At 45.2% G+C, this 16,056-nt stretch overlaps 1 protein-coding gene across 2 annotated transcripts in view; it reads right to left on the bottom strand.

Annotated features, from left to right (window-relative positions):
• Positions 1–6,994: 6,994 nt before the first annotated feature.
• Positions 6,995–16,056, bottom strand: part of LOC133445838 (E3 ubiquitin-protein ligase TRIM39-like) — a 205,187-nt gene continuing 196,125 nt past the window's right edge. For both annotated transcript variants that reach the window (XM_061723326.1, XM_061723335.1), the window contains exons 3-4: positions 7,552–9,154; positions 6,995–7,198 (exon numbers count right to left, since the gene is read on the bottom strand). In XM_061723326.1, coding sequence (XP_061579310.1) covers positions 7,143–7,198; positions 7,552–9,145 — 1,650 coding nt within the window. In that variant the 5' untranslated portion in view covers positions 9,146–9,154 and the 3' untranslated portion in view covers positions 6,995–7,142. The remainder of the gene's footprint in view (positions 7,199–7,551; positions 9,155–16,056) is intronic.

The raw sequence follows: 16,056 nt of genomic DNA, 5'->3' as shown, positions 1-16,056 counted from the left end.
TAGTCCTAGAGTAGCTCTAATCCACCCTGTTGCAATTGGCTTTGTTAAATCCAGAACAGACTAAATCTATGACTATTTTAAGATATGTCTGTGCAAGTGACTTAAAGTTAAGCCAGCTCAAACAGCATTTTAGTCTGAGACTAGGCTTAAGCCTTGTCTGTGAAACCGGGCCATTGAGTACCAAGAAGTAATAAAGGAACTGTTTACACAAACATACAAGCTCACAGTTGAACTAAAGTGTCTTAAATGTTCAAATTTGAGGTCAAAATGAATTTTGTGAACTGGTTTTCAACGCGTAACGATTCTGAAAATGGCACGTGTCTAAAGAAAAGTAATTAACGATATGTCTGTTTATGAAAGAGTTTAAAGGGTGAAGCTCTTAAGCTATCAATGTTTAAAGTGCTCATTAAGGACATTTTTTGTGGTAACTGCTAAAAATCCTTTTGAATGTCCATAACATGTTAATGCTTGAAATTAAGAATTACTCTGTGGTAAAGGATAACTACAGCTTACAAGTGTGAATTCAGGCATAGGGCAATCAAAAGCCACGTTAGAGTTAAAGCAGTTGCGCAAACAAACAAAATGTCAAACCCAACGAAAGAAACAGACAATCCCACAGACAGTGCCATAGATGTGCCACTCAGATCCAGCTCACGTGAGAGAAAGCAAACAGAAAAGGGTCAAGAGATGATGGACCAAAACATCAAAAAACGGGAGAAAGCATTCAAGAAAGCTTATGATACTTGGAAGCTAGTAGCAAGAGCAACAAGGACAAAATTAAAAACGCTCTGCTCGTTAGAAGACCTCAATAAACTACTTGAAGACATTGAGGCAAAGTGTGATGCTGTAAGACAACAGTACGAACCCATTCTACATAATAATAATAATAATATCACACCAGACATCGTCAAAAAGATGGATGCTTGTGGTATACTAACAAAGGAAATTCATGATCTCATAAGCAATCGTATAGAGATTATTGATGAAGAGTTTAATGATGAACTCACAAAAGAAAGAGTAAGAGCAACATTAAACAAAGATGAACATGGATCTGTGTTTGGCCTAACTGTAACTGAAACTGAACGTTCATCTGAGGCGTCTGGATCACTTATTAGTACGCACAGCAACAGAGTAGATGCGGAAGCAGAACTCGCTGCTAAGCTGGAGCAATCAAAGGCTGTGGAAGAAATTCAAGCCCAGAAAGCACATCTTCACAAATTAGAGAGCGAGTGGAAACTTAAAGAGGCAAAAATGTTGTCAGAAATGAAACAAAGAGAGGTGGAAATGCAACAACAATTGCAAAAAGAGAAAGCTAAACTGGAACAGTTACAAGCAGAAAAAGAGGTCGCCATAGCAGCAGCTCGTGTAAAGGCATATGACGGTTTTGAAGGGTTTGAGAACCACTATGAAGAAATTAATAACAAAACTAACTCTGCTTGCTATAAAACAGAAACTGAACCTCAACTGAATCCAAACGCTGCTTCATTCCAACCTCATCAGTCAACTCCTGAAATGACAACCCAAGAGTCAGTTAGCTTAGCTCAAGCAATCGCTAGCTCATTAAGTATGAATCGCTTGCCAGTCCCTGAACCCACCATGTTCAGTGGTGATCCTTTAAGGTTTACAGATTGGAAGATGTCGTTTATGACTCTAATTGACAGAAAACCGCTCCCAGCAAGTGAAAAAATGTTTTACCTCAAAAATTATCTCACTGGTGAAGCACGCAAAGCCGTAGAAGGTTTCTTTTACCGAGATTCAGAGAATGCATACAATGGAGCATGGAAAGTTTTACAGGACAGATATGGAAACCCTTTTATCATACAGAAAGCTTTCCGTGATAAGCTCATGAAATGGCCAAAAATCAACGCAAACGACCCACTAGCATTACGAGAGTTCTGTGACTTCCTCCAAAGCTGCTCTGAAGCAATCCCACACGTCAAAGGACTAGCTATCCTTAATGATTGTGAGGAAAACCACAAGTTACTCAAAAAACTTCCAGAATGGATTGTTCGAAAGTGGAGTCGAATTGTTGTTGATGAACTTGACACATGTGGCAGCTATCCAGATCTTGCATGCTTCACAAAGTTCCTCAGCAAAGAAGCTAGGATAGCCTGTAACCCTATTGCTTCGCCACTGTTAATAAATTTCAAACATGCAGATGACGGACTACCAAAGAGAGCAAAAACCTTCAACACAAACACAAAACAAAATAGTTTTGCTCAAGAGAAACTAGAAACAAACAGCAGCAAACCAAAAGCACCTTGTTCTGTCTGTAATAACGAAGCTCATAGCATCACAAGGTGTCCCACTTTCACATCAAAAAGTGTTGATGATAAAAAAGCGTTTATCAAAGAAAATAGGCTCTGCTTTGGCTGCTTGAGAAAGGGTCACATGGCCAAAGACTGTAATAGAAGACACACATGCAATACATGTAACCGTCGTCACCCAACCTGCTTGCACGAAGACAGAAAACAAAACCCTGTGGAAGCAACAACGAACAGCTCCACTTCCACAGAAGAGCATGCAAGTCAGGAAACACACAAAGTCATGTCCCACACATCAACAAGACACACTTCTGCTACTTCAAGTATCGTGCCAGTTTTCGTGTCTTCAGTACAAGAACCACATAGAGAAATTCTTACATATGCAATGCTAGACACACAAAGTGACTCAACATTTGTCTTAGAAGATGTTCTCGATAGACTGAATGCAAATGTCCAACCAGTAAAGTTGAAACTCAGTACTATGACAGCTATCGACACAATCATAGCAAGTAAGAGTGTTCATGGTCTGCAAGTTCGAGGACTTCATTCAGAGAACCACATTGAACTACAGCAAGCCTACAGCCGTGACTTCATACCGGTAGACAAGTCTTATGTTCCAACGAAGGAAACAGCATTACAGTGGTCTCATCTCCGAGACTTGGCAGACAAGTTACCTCCACTCCAAGACTGTGATGTAGGGCTCTTAATAGGGCACGACTGTCCAGCAGCACTGGCTCCACTTGAAGTCATCTTAGGTGACAAAAATCAACCGTTCGCACAGAGATCAGAACTAGGATGGAGTATTATAGGTTCATCAAACCCCCACCTAGACAGACAAGGAAGTCAAAGCTTTGTGCATCGGCTAACAGTTAAAGAGCTGCCAGTTCCATCGACGACAGATGTTCTAAAGACCCTGGAATCAGACTTCATTGAAAGAACGTACGAGGATAAATATGTGTCCCAAGATGATGTGCATTTCATACAGTTCCTCAGTGATCACATCACACAGAAAAAGGACGGCCATTATGAAATGCCTCTTCCTTTCAAAGGTAGCAGTCCACCCAACCTACCTAACAACAAGAGGTTAGCCACAGTTCGCTTACAGAGTCTTAAGAAAAAACTAAAGACCAACAAGCAGTACTACGATCAATACAAAACATTCATGGAAGAAACAATCAGCAAGGGTGATGCAGAGCCTGCCCCTACAACATCTGAGGGAGAGACAGAGTGGTACCTTCCACATCACGGCATCTACCACCCTAGAAAACCCGATAAGCTGAGAGTTGTTTTTGACTGTTCAGCCAAATTCCATGGTGTTTCGCTAAATGACACTCTGCTAACTGGGCCTGATCTAATCAATCCTCTGGTAGGAGTACTTTGTAGATTCAGGAAGGAAGCTGTAGCCATTATCTGTGACATTGAAAGAATGTTTTACCAATTCTCTGTCACCCCAGAATTCAGGAATTATCTGAAGTTCCTCTGGTGGAAAAACGGAGATTTGGAGAAGGAACCACAAGAGTACAGGATGGCGGTTCATCTCTTCGGAGCCGGCTCATCTCCTGGATGTGCCAACTTTGGCTTAAAGCATCTAGCACGACAACACAAAGCTAACTATCCTCTAGCTTCAACCTTCATGGAGAAAAACTTTTATGTTGATGACGGGTTAGTCAGTGTCTCATCAGTTGATGAAGCCAAGCAACTTATCACAGAGTCACAAGAGTTGTGCAAAAGAGGAGGCCTTCGTCTTCACAAATTCAACTCAAACAAAGAGGCAGCACTCTCTTGCTTAGACCCTTCTGAAAGAGCAGCAAACGTTGAACCTCTAGGGTTTGATCCAACCCCATCAGAACGTGCTCTCGGCATTCAATGGTCGATAAAAGACGACACCTTCAGCTTTAATATCAGCTTGAATGATCAGCCTTCAACTCGTCGTGGTTGTTTGTCAGTCATTGCTTCTCTCTACGATCCACTCGGATTCATTGCTCCATTCAGCCTAAAGGGAAAACGTATCCTTCAAGAACTTTGTCACAGAGGGGTCGGATGGGATGACCCAATCCCAGAAGATATCAAGCCACGGTGGGAGGAATGGATAAATGGTCTTCTTAAGTTAAAAGAGGTTTCAATTGCAAGATGTTACCACCCACATGACTTCCACAACATTGTCAGAGTAGAGTTACACCATTTTTCAGATGCTAGTTGCGTGGGATATGGCGCATGCTCTTACCTCAGGTACAAAAATGACAAAGACGAAGTGCATTGCCGTCTCGTGTTGGCGAAAGCAAGAGTCGCACCTTCAAATGTCACAAGTATCCCAAGGCTGGAACTCGCCGCAGCTGTGGTTTCAGCAAAAGTCAATGACATTGTTATTATCAAAGATGACAACCTCCCGAGAAATCATTGGCAACTAGGACGAGTGGTGGAGACTTTTCAAGAAGACGACGGCTTAGTTCGTCGAGTAAAAGTACAAGTGGGAGAGCGAAAGCCCCAAAGGAAACAAGAACCCCCCTCCAGACCGTCAGTTATTGAAAGACCAATTCAAAAGTTAGTACTTCTCCTTGAGAATTGAGTAAAGGAGACAGACTCACAACTGTTTATAGCACACTGCTTTATTAAGTAAAACTGTGCAGTTTATCTACTTCTAATAGTTCGAGTGAAGTTATTTATTTCAATAAGAGTCAAGAAATCCTGTACAATTCATTCTTGGTGTGTTTGTTCATTCATTGTATCAGGATTTGGTGGGAGTGTAAATGGCAGCATATTACGTGCAGAGTCAATTAAGCACTTCTGTCGTTTTACGTTTTATTTTATGCTTTTATTTTGAAGAGTACCGTTCTTCCTCTACGTCCGTTATTAACAAGCTTTAACGTCTTGTTCCCGTCCGAGTGTGACAGCATCTTCACGCTGATAGAGTTGGAATGTCACTACGAGGTGTGTGTGTCGAGGATAACTGAAGCAGGCTGAGCTCAAATTTAGCGCCCTTGGAAAGCAGAAGAAGTTTTCACGGTGCCAGATGCCAGGCGAAAGGAGGAGAGAAAATAAAGTTGCACCAGCGGGCCGCTACAAAGCTCTCCTGGACAAAAGTCACGGAGAGGCTGACAATGTCACTCCTGGTGTTCTTAAGGAAAATTATATTGTCAAAACATCCCATCTGTCTATATAATCAACTCACATTATGTTCCGACACACATACTTATAAAACCAGACATGCCACAAGAGGTTGTTACCAACTGCCTAAAGCAAAAAAGGACTCTATGCAAAGTACTGTGTTGTATCGAGCCAGGTCATCATGGAATGCACTGCCAGAAACCATCACCAAAGAAAAAACAAAACTGGGTTTCAAGAGGCTACTGAAATGTCATCTGATAGCCCATAGTAATATATAGTAATATATAATAATATATAGTAATATATATATATATAGTAAAAATATAGTAGTATATAGTAATATAAAGTAATAGGTAGAAGGCACACGACGAGGGCACGGCCAGAAACACATACATACACATACACACTCACAAATGATGATTGTTGTTACTGTTTTATTTTGTTTTACTCCTTAAGTTGATGTATGAGATAATTATTTTTGTCTCATTTTATTTATTTACTACTATTATTGGGTAGTATTTTTTTTCTGGTTGTTTCTGTTTTTTGTTGTTTTGTAATTTTACTTAATTGTTATCATTGTTTTAATTATTGCTGCAATGGTTGCAGTCATCATTAGTGTAAGTTTTTCCTTATCATTATAAATTGTATTTTAGTTGAACTTTTTCATTACCGGTACTCAATGTGAACTTACGGGTGGACCCCAGGAAGATTAGTAGCTGCTGTGCAGCTGCTAATGGGGATCCAATCAAATAAACAAATAAACAAAGAAGTAGGCTACGTGAAAAGGAGTTCCTTGTATCTGCACTCGATTGCTCTTCCTCCGGAAGACCCGGATGTCTGGCACAGTAAAATTGAAATTGAATTGCAAGAACTGAATTTGAATTGTGAGAACTGAATGTAGATTCAGTTTGTCAATGCAATGATTCAAATTAAACAATACAAATTCAAATTATGTGATTCAGATTCAGTTTTTTTAATGCAATTATTCAAGTTGAGCAATTTAAATTCAAATATAAATGAGTCAAATTCAGTTTCTAGTGGCACATATTTCTGCCCATACACCAGACTCCATCCCTCCTCTGTTACCACTAGGTTACAAACCTGAGTGTGATTTTGATCAAATTGGAGTGCAATTCATGGTGGATGACCCTTGACACAACACAAGTAGGTGCATTCTTCTTTTGGGTCTGTAAGATCCTTCTCTGTCTCCTGACATTAATATAAAAAATTATAATAAAAATATAAGTCCTCTCTTTCTTTGTACTTTCAACAAAATATGAAATAGACTACATGATAATCTATATAATATTTAATATACAATAATTTATATCAACGATAAATTGATCCAAATTACATCATTCTAATTGAATATTTGGTTGCAACGAGAAATGAAGTCACACCATGTGATCATACACTCCTACCTGAACCTTTTTTTTCTAAAAAAACGTCCGTCCGTCTGTCCGTCCGTCCGTACACACACACACTTGGGGTGCTGCTGTACTTTGTTTATAAAATATTACATTTAAACCATATACTGTATATGGTTTTGACATTTCCTTATGTTATGACCACCTGGCTCACGGTAGATCACAACAAGTAGGGAGACCACACAGGTAAACCATTTCATGTATTTATTAAAAATAAGGCCCTAAGGTACAAGGTAACTAAAGATAATAATGTGCAAAGTAACAAGAAACAACTAAGGGAAAAATGGTTGGCCATTGTTGTCACAGGGAGGGAGGGAGAGAGACTGGCGGCCCTGGAACCCTCTCCTTAAATACCCTCCCAGGCAATCAGACCCACTCCTGTGCACCTGGATTGGACCTGACCTGAAAGGCAAAAATGAGGAAAGCACCAAGGCACCAGGGAAACAGCGCCTCCCCCACCACACAGTAGGAGGACAGCTATTCCCAATACAGAGATACATAACACTTAGCTTATTAAACATACAACAAAAAATAAAAAAGAAGCTAGAAACACCAATTATGTGATAAATCAAACAAAATGATCACTTTAATGAGATGAAAGGACTTTTGAGGGAACTATATAACATTTGTTTCCATCAATCAGAGTGAATCTTTAATAATTTCACATGAACATTCAGAGTTGATGAAGATTCATTACATCAAAGATCAGACAGTTTGATTGACAGGACAGATGATCAGAGGAGCAGAGTTTTTACCTCCATAATTGAGACCAGGACAGAAGAACGGGTGGAGTTTCTCCCTGAAGGAGCAGCCAGTAAAGGAGTAGATAAGTGCTGCAGCATCTACATCATGAAAGGAGACCAGACCCTCCTCATGATCCACAAACACCCCCAACTTCTCAGGAGGAGAACTGAGATGGAGACGGACTGAAGGACCTGCAAGAGCAAAGTACTGGTTTCCATTTTCCAGACAAACAGTCCAGTAACCATCCTGAGGACTCAGATTGATTGCTCCCTTCCTGTTGACCGACTCTCTGGCCACTCCTACATCCCATTCAGTCTTTCCTTTAACCTGAACCTCAAAGTAAAATCTTCCTGAAGAGAAACTCTGTTTTCCTAAAACAAAAACAGCTGAAGAGAATCTCTCTGGATTATCTGGAAGATTCTTCTTCACATCAACATGATAGACTTGTTTTCCATCATCAGACAGGATGAGCCAGGGATTTGCTGTATCAGGATCAAGAGTCACATCAGCTTCAAACTGCTGGATCCTCCTCAGCTCAGCTTCAAACAGCTTCTTCATCTTTTCTCTGAGGTTCTTCTCCAGCTGGTCCACAGCTCTCACCACAGTCCCCTCATATGAAGGTGGATGGACTCTGACCTCTGTCCAGTTCTTGGTGGGTGGAGCATCTTTCAGGGATGAGAATCTTTGGAGGAGGTGGAGGTGATCTTCAGAGCGTGAGAGCTGCTCCACCTCAGAGCTCCTCTTCTTCAGCTCACAGATTTCCTGTTCCAGATCTTTGATGAAGTCTTCAGCCTGTTTCTCTGCAGTTTTCTGTTTGTCTTCCATCTCCTTCATGAACTCCTTCAGACGTCTCTCAACAGACTCCTTCAGATCAGTGAAGACCTGAACACCTTCTGCTTTCTCTCTGTCTGCAGCATCGTTACTGATCTTCAGAGACTCTTTGATCTCCTGAATCTTCAGTCGTCTCTTCTGGATCATCTGCTGAATCTCAGCCTCTGTCTTCTCCAGATCTGCCTTCTTTCCTTCATATTCTTCTCTCAGAGGAACAAACTCATGAGTCTTGTGGTCTAAAACAGAGCAGAGCATGCAGACACATGTCTGGTCGGTCTTACAGAACAGCTCCAGAGGTTTATCGTGCTTCGTACAAATCCTGTCCTCCAGGTTCTCCACAGGCTCCACCAGCTGATGTCTTTTCAGGCCTGACATTGTCAGATGAGGCTCCAGGTGAGTCTCACAGTAGGACAGCAGACACACCAGGCAGGACTTCAGGGCCTTCAGTCTGGTTCCAGTGCAGACGTCACAGGGAACTTCTCCTGGTTCTGCAGCTTGTTGCTCTGAGCTGCTGCTGCTGGATTTCTGTTGAGCTTCCCGTCTGAACTCAGAAACCATCTCTCTGATGAAGGTGTTGACTTCCAGGTCAGGTCTTGTACTGAACATCTTTTGACAGATGGGACACTTGTAGAGAACATTATCATCCCAGAAATGAGTGATGCAGGTTTTACAGAAGTTGTGTCCACATGGTGTGCTGACTGGATCAGTGAACACATCCAGACAGATGGAGCACCGGAACTGATCTGCAGATCTCAGGTTGCTGCCAGCAGACATGTTGGATCTCTGGAAACAAAAGTGAAAGTGTGAAACATCAAAGCTGCAATAATGAAATGAAGAAGAGAAAAACAACAAGAGAGAAGGAAACAGAACAAAGATTGTTATGAATCCTCAGAGAAAAGACCTGTCTGACAGTAAAAGGAGGAACGTTTCATCAACACAAGTTTAGATTATTAATGTCACGACTCCAGAATAATGAACTATTTCATGTGAATCATTTTCCTCTAAACGTTCCTGTTCTTTGACCAGAGTCAGTTTGAGTTTTCCAGAATAACATTTAATAAACTGAGTTGAAGTTTTGTCGTCCCGCTGACAGAAACACAGTAAATGTTTTCTTCTGTACTCACCAGTGTCTCCAGACTCTGCTGAGTTGTTGAGAACAAACTGAAGTCTGAATTTACTCAGAAACCCAGAATCAGACAGGTTTAGTCTCTGCTGCAGCTCTTCTGTCGCTCTGACAAACCTTCTGATTCACTCAACCATATGACGTTGAAGTTTTCCTGTATTTCCAGTTCTGCTCTTTCCACCTGAATAACGTCACGTGACTTTCATGATGCCTGTTTTACCTGATTTTATCTGTCGTTGCCGTCTTCATGCTCCTGAAAACTCTTTACTAACTCACATTAGTTCATCTTTTTGTAGATAAACACTAAACTATTCACCTTCAACTGTTCAACGTCTCATCATTAGTTCAAAGTTCAGCTCTCTGTTTGTGCTGGAATCTCAACTCTTCATGGATGTTTTCAGGATCTAATCAGGAAGGTTTCTGGTTGTATTTTAGTAATTCAAAAGTGTCAGCAAGAACTAAACATCCTCCAGAAGCTGGGTTGGGTCTACAGATTTAGGATTCTTGAACCATCTCTGACTATAAACTGTATTTGGGCAGCGTCCAGGTAGTTATGTCATCCAAAAGATTTATGTTCTATGTCTAAAACTGAGACATGAACCAGAAAAAAGAGAGCTTTTGATACATCTAAAACTCCTGAATGGAACTTAGAAATGACTTCTTTATGCGCTTTGAGACAGACACCTCTAAAGAATGCAGTGATATTTTAAATGCAATAACTTTTAATGGGGGTGATGACAGAATGGTAATAGACCAAGACTCTGTGACCAAGGTTTTTAAAACCATACACACTAATAAAGCGACAGGACCAGACGGCTTGTCTGCTTTTCTTTTAAAATCCTTTGCTGAGGAGCTCACACCAGCCTGGCATCGCCTTTTCCAGCTCTCTATGGATACACACTGCCAGAGCTCTGGAAAAAGTCGATCATAATCCCAGTCCCCAAAAAAGCCCACCCCCTAGAGAATAATGATTACAGGCCAGTGGCCCTAACCTCAAATGTAGTCAAGTCACTAGAGAGGATTGTAACAGAGGAGCTCCGGAGGGACGTGGAGCCATCTCTAGATCAGTTTCAGTTTGCGTATACTAGAGACCGCAGCACCAGTGACGCGGCCTCTACTTTATTGCACTTTATGCTGAAGCATCTTGAGAGTCCAGCTGCATATGCCAGACTGCTCTTCATTGATTTTAGCTCTGCTTTTAACACAATCCATCCAGACATCCTTCTTAGAAAATTAGTTAAGTTGAACGCAAATCCCTTTTTAATTAAGTGGTATTTCTCATTTTTATCAGACAGGCCGCAACAGGTGAGATTCAACTCTGCACTTTCAGATACAACAGTAAGCAGTACTGGGGCCCCCAAGGGATCTGTCAGTTCCTCCTTTCTGTTTACTCTGTACACAAATGACTGTGTCAGCTCCCAACCCGACCAGTATGTGGTCAAATTCTCTGATGATACTGTCATCCTCAGTCTACTCACAAGCAGCTCCGACATCAGCAGCCATACAGCTGGAGTGGACAGGTTTGTGGGTTGGTGTGATGACCACCACCTGCAGATCAATATTAAGAAAACCGAGGAGATTGTGGTGGACCCAAAGTCAATTGGGGATCACAGCACAACTATCATATATGGCCATAACATCAAGCAGGTCACGTCCTATAAATACCTAGGTGTCCATATTGACAAGGATCTTATTTGGAACACGCATGTGAAATGTCTGTGTTAGGATCCACCAGCGCCTCCATTTTTTACGTAGGCTCAGAGTGTTTGGGGTCTGCAAAAACATCATGCTGATTTTTTATAGAGCGAAGATAGAGTCCATCGTACGCTATGGCATCACCAGCTGGTTTGGGAATCTAACGGTCAAATCAAAATCCCAGATAGTTAGCCTGGTCAAAACAGCAGGGAAGATCATGGGAATGCCGCCCCCCCCATGACCCTCCAAGAAATCTTTGAACAATCCACCATTCGACAGGCCAACAAGATCCTGTCTGACCCATCCCATGTGCTGAACCCTGAGTATGAGCTGATGAGCTCTGTCAGGAGATACAGGCTCCCCCTGTGTAAGTACAATAGGTACAAGCACTCCTTCATTCCACAATCAGTCAAACTTATTAATAAGCTCCCCCGAATGGTTGGGGAGGGGGGGGGGGGGGGGGGTAGGAGGCTGAGAGAAGCCGGCCCACGTGGATTGGTTAACAACTGATGATGTGATCTTGTACATTAAAGTTAAAAAGACTGATGATGCTAGCATCGTCTTTTAACAATTTGCACTAGTTTGTTGATTCACTAGCAAGGACCACGCCATCAACAGGATACGTTTAAATGATTTATTGATACGAAGATGATGACGATGACGATGGTGATGATAATGGCGATGACGATGACAATGACGATGATCTATGGATCGGTCGATGCGTTGTAGGGAAGCTGGTAGGGAATCCGCCGCAGCGCCCGGGCAACGACGAACCCCCTAGGAATCTATGAGGTAGAGAAAGAGAGGGAAGAAGGAGAAGAGAAAAGGGGTGGGGGGAGGGGTGCATAGAACGAGAGCGAAGAGGAACTGAGGGTTAGGCTGGTATTTGAAGGTTTGCCGGAAGAGGCGTGGTGCCGGAGGAGGCGTGGTTGAGGCGTGGTCCTGCTCCCGAAATTCGCTTGTTAAGCTCCAATTCACTAGCAAGGACCACGCCATCAACAGGATACGTTTAAATGATTTATTGATACGAAGATGATAACGATGACGATGGTGATGATAATGGCGATGACAATGACAATGACGATGATCTATGGATCGGTCGATGCGTTGTGGGGAAGCTGGTAGGGAATCCGCCCCAGCGCCCGGGCAACGACGAACCCCCAAAACCGTGTATTATTTAAGGAGATGAGACTGAGCCGATCTGAGGTTGCTAAGATCTGAGCGAATGTAGCGATGATAGTTGGGAGGACCATCGGCCCATGAGCTGTATGAGGTGCTCTGGGATACGTGGCGGGAGGCTGAAGTGGCGACTCCGATCCTAAGGAGTGACCGGAGTAGTGCGTTGGGGAGATGCCAGATAAGGAGAGTATATGACGGAAGCGATGGTGAAACCAGAAACTAGTGAGGACTGTCCTGACTCGGACGCAAGGATCTGTTGAAGATGTGCTCTGGGTTTTCCAGGAAGACAAGTAGTTGGCCAGGGTCTCGAAGTATTCAGGGGTGATCGGTCTTCGGGGATGAGAAACGAGAAAGAGAGTCGTGATGGTGGTGGAGTGACCGGGGACATGTGCTGCATGGAGGATAAATTGATGTATGGCTGAGTGCCAGACTAGACGGCGCATGAACAGCATGATGGATGTGGAGTTGGAGCGTCCTTTATTAATTATATCAATACTTATCGATATGAAGATGATGGCGATGATGGTGGCGAAGACGATGGCGATGATGATGGCGATGAATGATGATGACGATGATGATGATGGCGATGATTATGGCGATGACGAAGGCGATGACGATGGCGAAGGCGAAGACGAAGGCGATGACGATGATGGTGGCGAAGACGATGCCGATGATGATGGCGATGAATGATGAAGATGATGGCGATGATGAAGGCGATGACGATGGCGATGACGATGGCGAAGACGAAGACGAAGGCGTTAACGATGACGATAACGATGACGATAACGATGCCGATGATGATGCCAATGACGATGCAAATGATGATGGCAATGACGATGGCAATGACGATGATGATCTATGGGTCGGTCGATACGTTGTGGTATTCATTCGCACGCTCTGAGGGCCATCCTGCTGCGAACCATCTGCCATCGTAAAAAGCCCCCAAAACCGATTAAAGGAGCAGCATCAGTGTATGGATTGATGTCGTGGGGGTGAGCCAGTTGGTCATCATGAAGAAAGTGATCCCCTTCCAGGTGGCAAGGAGGTTGAGCCACAACGAAACTCGGCACGGCTCGAGTTGTCTGGGGAGATGGGAGACAAGAGAGATGGAACAGCGGAAGCGATGGACGGCAAGTAGGAGATGAAGGCCCGCCCTTGGGGAATAATGCGCATGGCAAAATTGAGGTGGCCCAGGAGGGAGAGGAGTTGGCGTTTCTTGCAGCCTGGGGCTAAGAGGAAATAAGAAAACCGATAAATAAGAAGACCGATTCGGTTGAGCTTTTCGGTTGGAAGAGAAGCCTGAAACAGATCCGTATCGAGAGTGATACCGAGGAATTCGAGGGAGGTGGAGGGGCCCACCGTTTTCTCAGCGGACAATGGAACCCCGAGTTCGGAGAAAAAACGGAAGTCGGGGGGACCAGGCCAGAAGCGGGTGGCGATGAGAGAGGGGTAACGATGAGGAATCATTCAAGAGATGGACGAGGAAGGAATGCCGTGGTTGTTGGTGAGGATCCAGCAGAGGGCCCCAGAAGGTGTCGAAAAGTTAGGGGCTGCTCTTGCAGCCGAAGGTGAGCCTGACTGCAAGTAGTATGCACCTCGCCAGCGAACGCTGAAGTACACCAGCCCGGAAGCGGGTGGCGATGAGAGAGGGTGCCAGAAACCCTGGCCGGATCTAGCGGCTGTAGTTGGTGGAGGTGGGCTGAGGGGGGCAGTGGCATCCCGGTGCCAGTAACCCCAGCTGAAGTTAGCTGTTGTAGGTGCTGGAGGTGGATTAGGTGCTGGAGGTGGGCTGAGGGGGGCGGTGGCATCCCGGTGCCAGAAACCCTGGCCGGATCTAGCTGCTGTAGTTGGTGGAGGTGGGCTGGGGGGGGGCAGTGGCATCCCGGTGCCAGAAACCCCAGCCGGATCTAGCTGCTGTAGTTGGTGGAGGTGGGCTGAGGGGGGCAGTGGCATCCCGGTGCCAGAAACCCCAGCCGGATCTAGCTGCTGTAGTGGCATCCCGGTGCCAGGGACCTTGGGGAGGGAGGGAGGAGATTGCTGGTGTAGGTGGAAATCCGACCTGCGACGACGGCTATGGGCTGATCCGGATTGTCCGCGTCCTCTTCCCTCCGATGGCGGAGGTGGGCTGGAAAGGCTGGAAGATGGTGAGCTGCAGTGATGCCGGATGTTCAGAAGGGATGAACCGGGTGGAATGTGGACGACTGAAGAGACAGAAGTTTCTGGGCGGCTGTCGGGCTCGGCAACCCGGTGCTAGCAACCCCGGCTGGATCGCTGCTGTACTTGCTGGAGGTGGGAGCTAGCAACCCGGTGCTAGCAACCCCGGCCGAAGTTAGCTGTTGTACTTGCTGGGGGTGGGCTGAGGTGGGAGCTAACAACCCGGTGCTAGCAACCCCGGCCAAAGTTAGCTGTTGTAGTTGCTGGAGGTGGGCTGAGGTGGGAGCTAGCAACCCGGTGCTAGCAACCCCGGCCGAAGTTAGCTGTTGTAGTTGCTGGAGGTGGGCAGTGTAACGATGGAATCGTTTATGTTTCCACACGGACGGCTTAAGGTGAAAGACCGCTCATGTGCAGTTGAGGTTCCTGCAATGAGGCAACGTTGTTCGGAGATTATGTTTAACGAGAATGTTAATAAAAGACCTTGTGGGTAAAGGTAATGCTCAACGTCCGGTTTGTCTTTTACTATTGCGGTCTATGGGAAAAGCTTTCGGGGCCCCATGGGATGATTTTTTTTTTTTTTTTTTTGTGCGCAGTACCGCGGCTGGCCACTGGAAAAATCTTCTGAGTGCGAGACCTGGGGGTCGACGTCACGGCGCGCCGTCGGAGTTGGCGTGTTGACGTCATCCGGAAGAGAGCAGGTGTCGGCGGGGCTGATGGCATTGCAGGCTGGCATGAGATGGTTGAGAAGTTTTTTTTTTTTTTTTTTTTTCCTTTGTCCATGCGGTGAAAGGGGCTCCTCCACCAGGCGGTGGCCCTATGGAGGGTGGCGACAATCCGCCGGCGGATTGCGCAGCCTGCGCTGTTAGGTCAACGGCGAGGGATTGTCCGCGGCGCATCCCCTTCCCGCCCCAGGAGACAGGGAGGACGCCATGGCGGGCTGCCGCAATACCGGATGTTCAGGAGAGATGGACCGGACGGGATGGACCACTTGTTTCTGGGTGTGTGTTGCTGGAGCCGGGTTAACCACGGGTTCCGCGCGTGGCTGAGAGAGAGAGAAAAAAAAAAAGGGTTTGAGAACACGTGCGCGGCGGAAGAATACGACGGCGCAACCTGCGCTCTCGGGTTGACGGCGAGGAGACACAGGAGAGGAGTCGGGGACCCGCGGCGACGATCCCGGACGTTCGTGAGAGATGGACCGGACGCGGACCGCTGAGGAGACGGGGCTCGGCCGGCCCCACGGCCGCCCGGGAGAGCGGCGCTTCGGGCGCGGCGACGGCTGAAAGTTTTTCTCCTCGGGATCCTGATCAGCTGGTGTTTGCTGGTGGTACCCTGCAAGCTGATCGTTGTCCGATGGCGATAACGACATGAGATCCATGCCTGAATGGGTGAGTAACGATCTGAGATACGAGCGTGTAGTAGTGTTGTCATGCTTGCGGTTCCTTCGGCGTGGTGCCGGAGGAGGCGTGGTTGAGGCGTGGTCGTGCTCCCGAAATTCGCTTGTTAAGCTCCAATTTATACAGTGCTGTTGCAAGTG

Source organism: Cololabis saira, chromosome 1 (assembly GCF_033807715.1).
Source record: "Cololabis saira isolate AMF1-May2022 chromosome 1, fColSai1.1, whole genome shotgun sequence".
Lineage (NCBI taxonomy): Eukaryota > Metazoa > Chordata > Actinopteri > Beloniformes > Belonidae > Cololabis > Cololabis saira.
The sequence above is the reverse complement of the archived record's forward strand: the minus strand, read 5'-3'. Positions and strand labels throughout refer to the sequence as shown.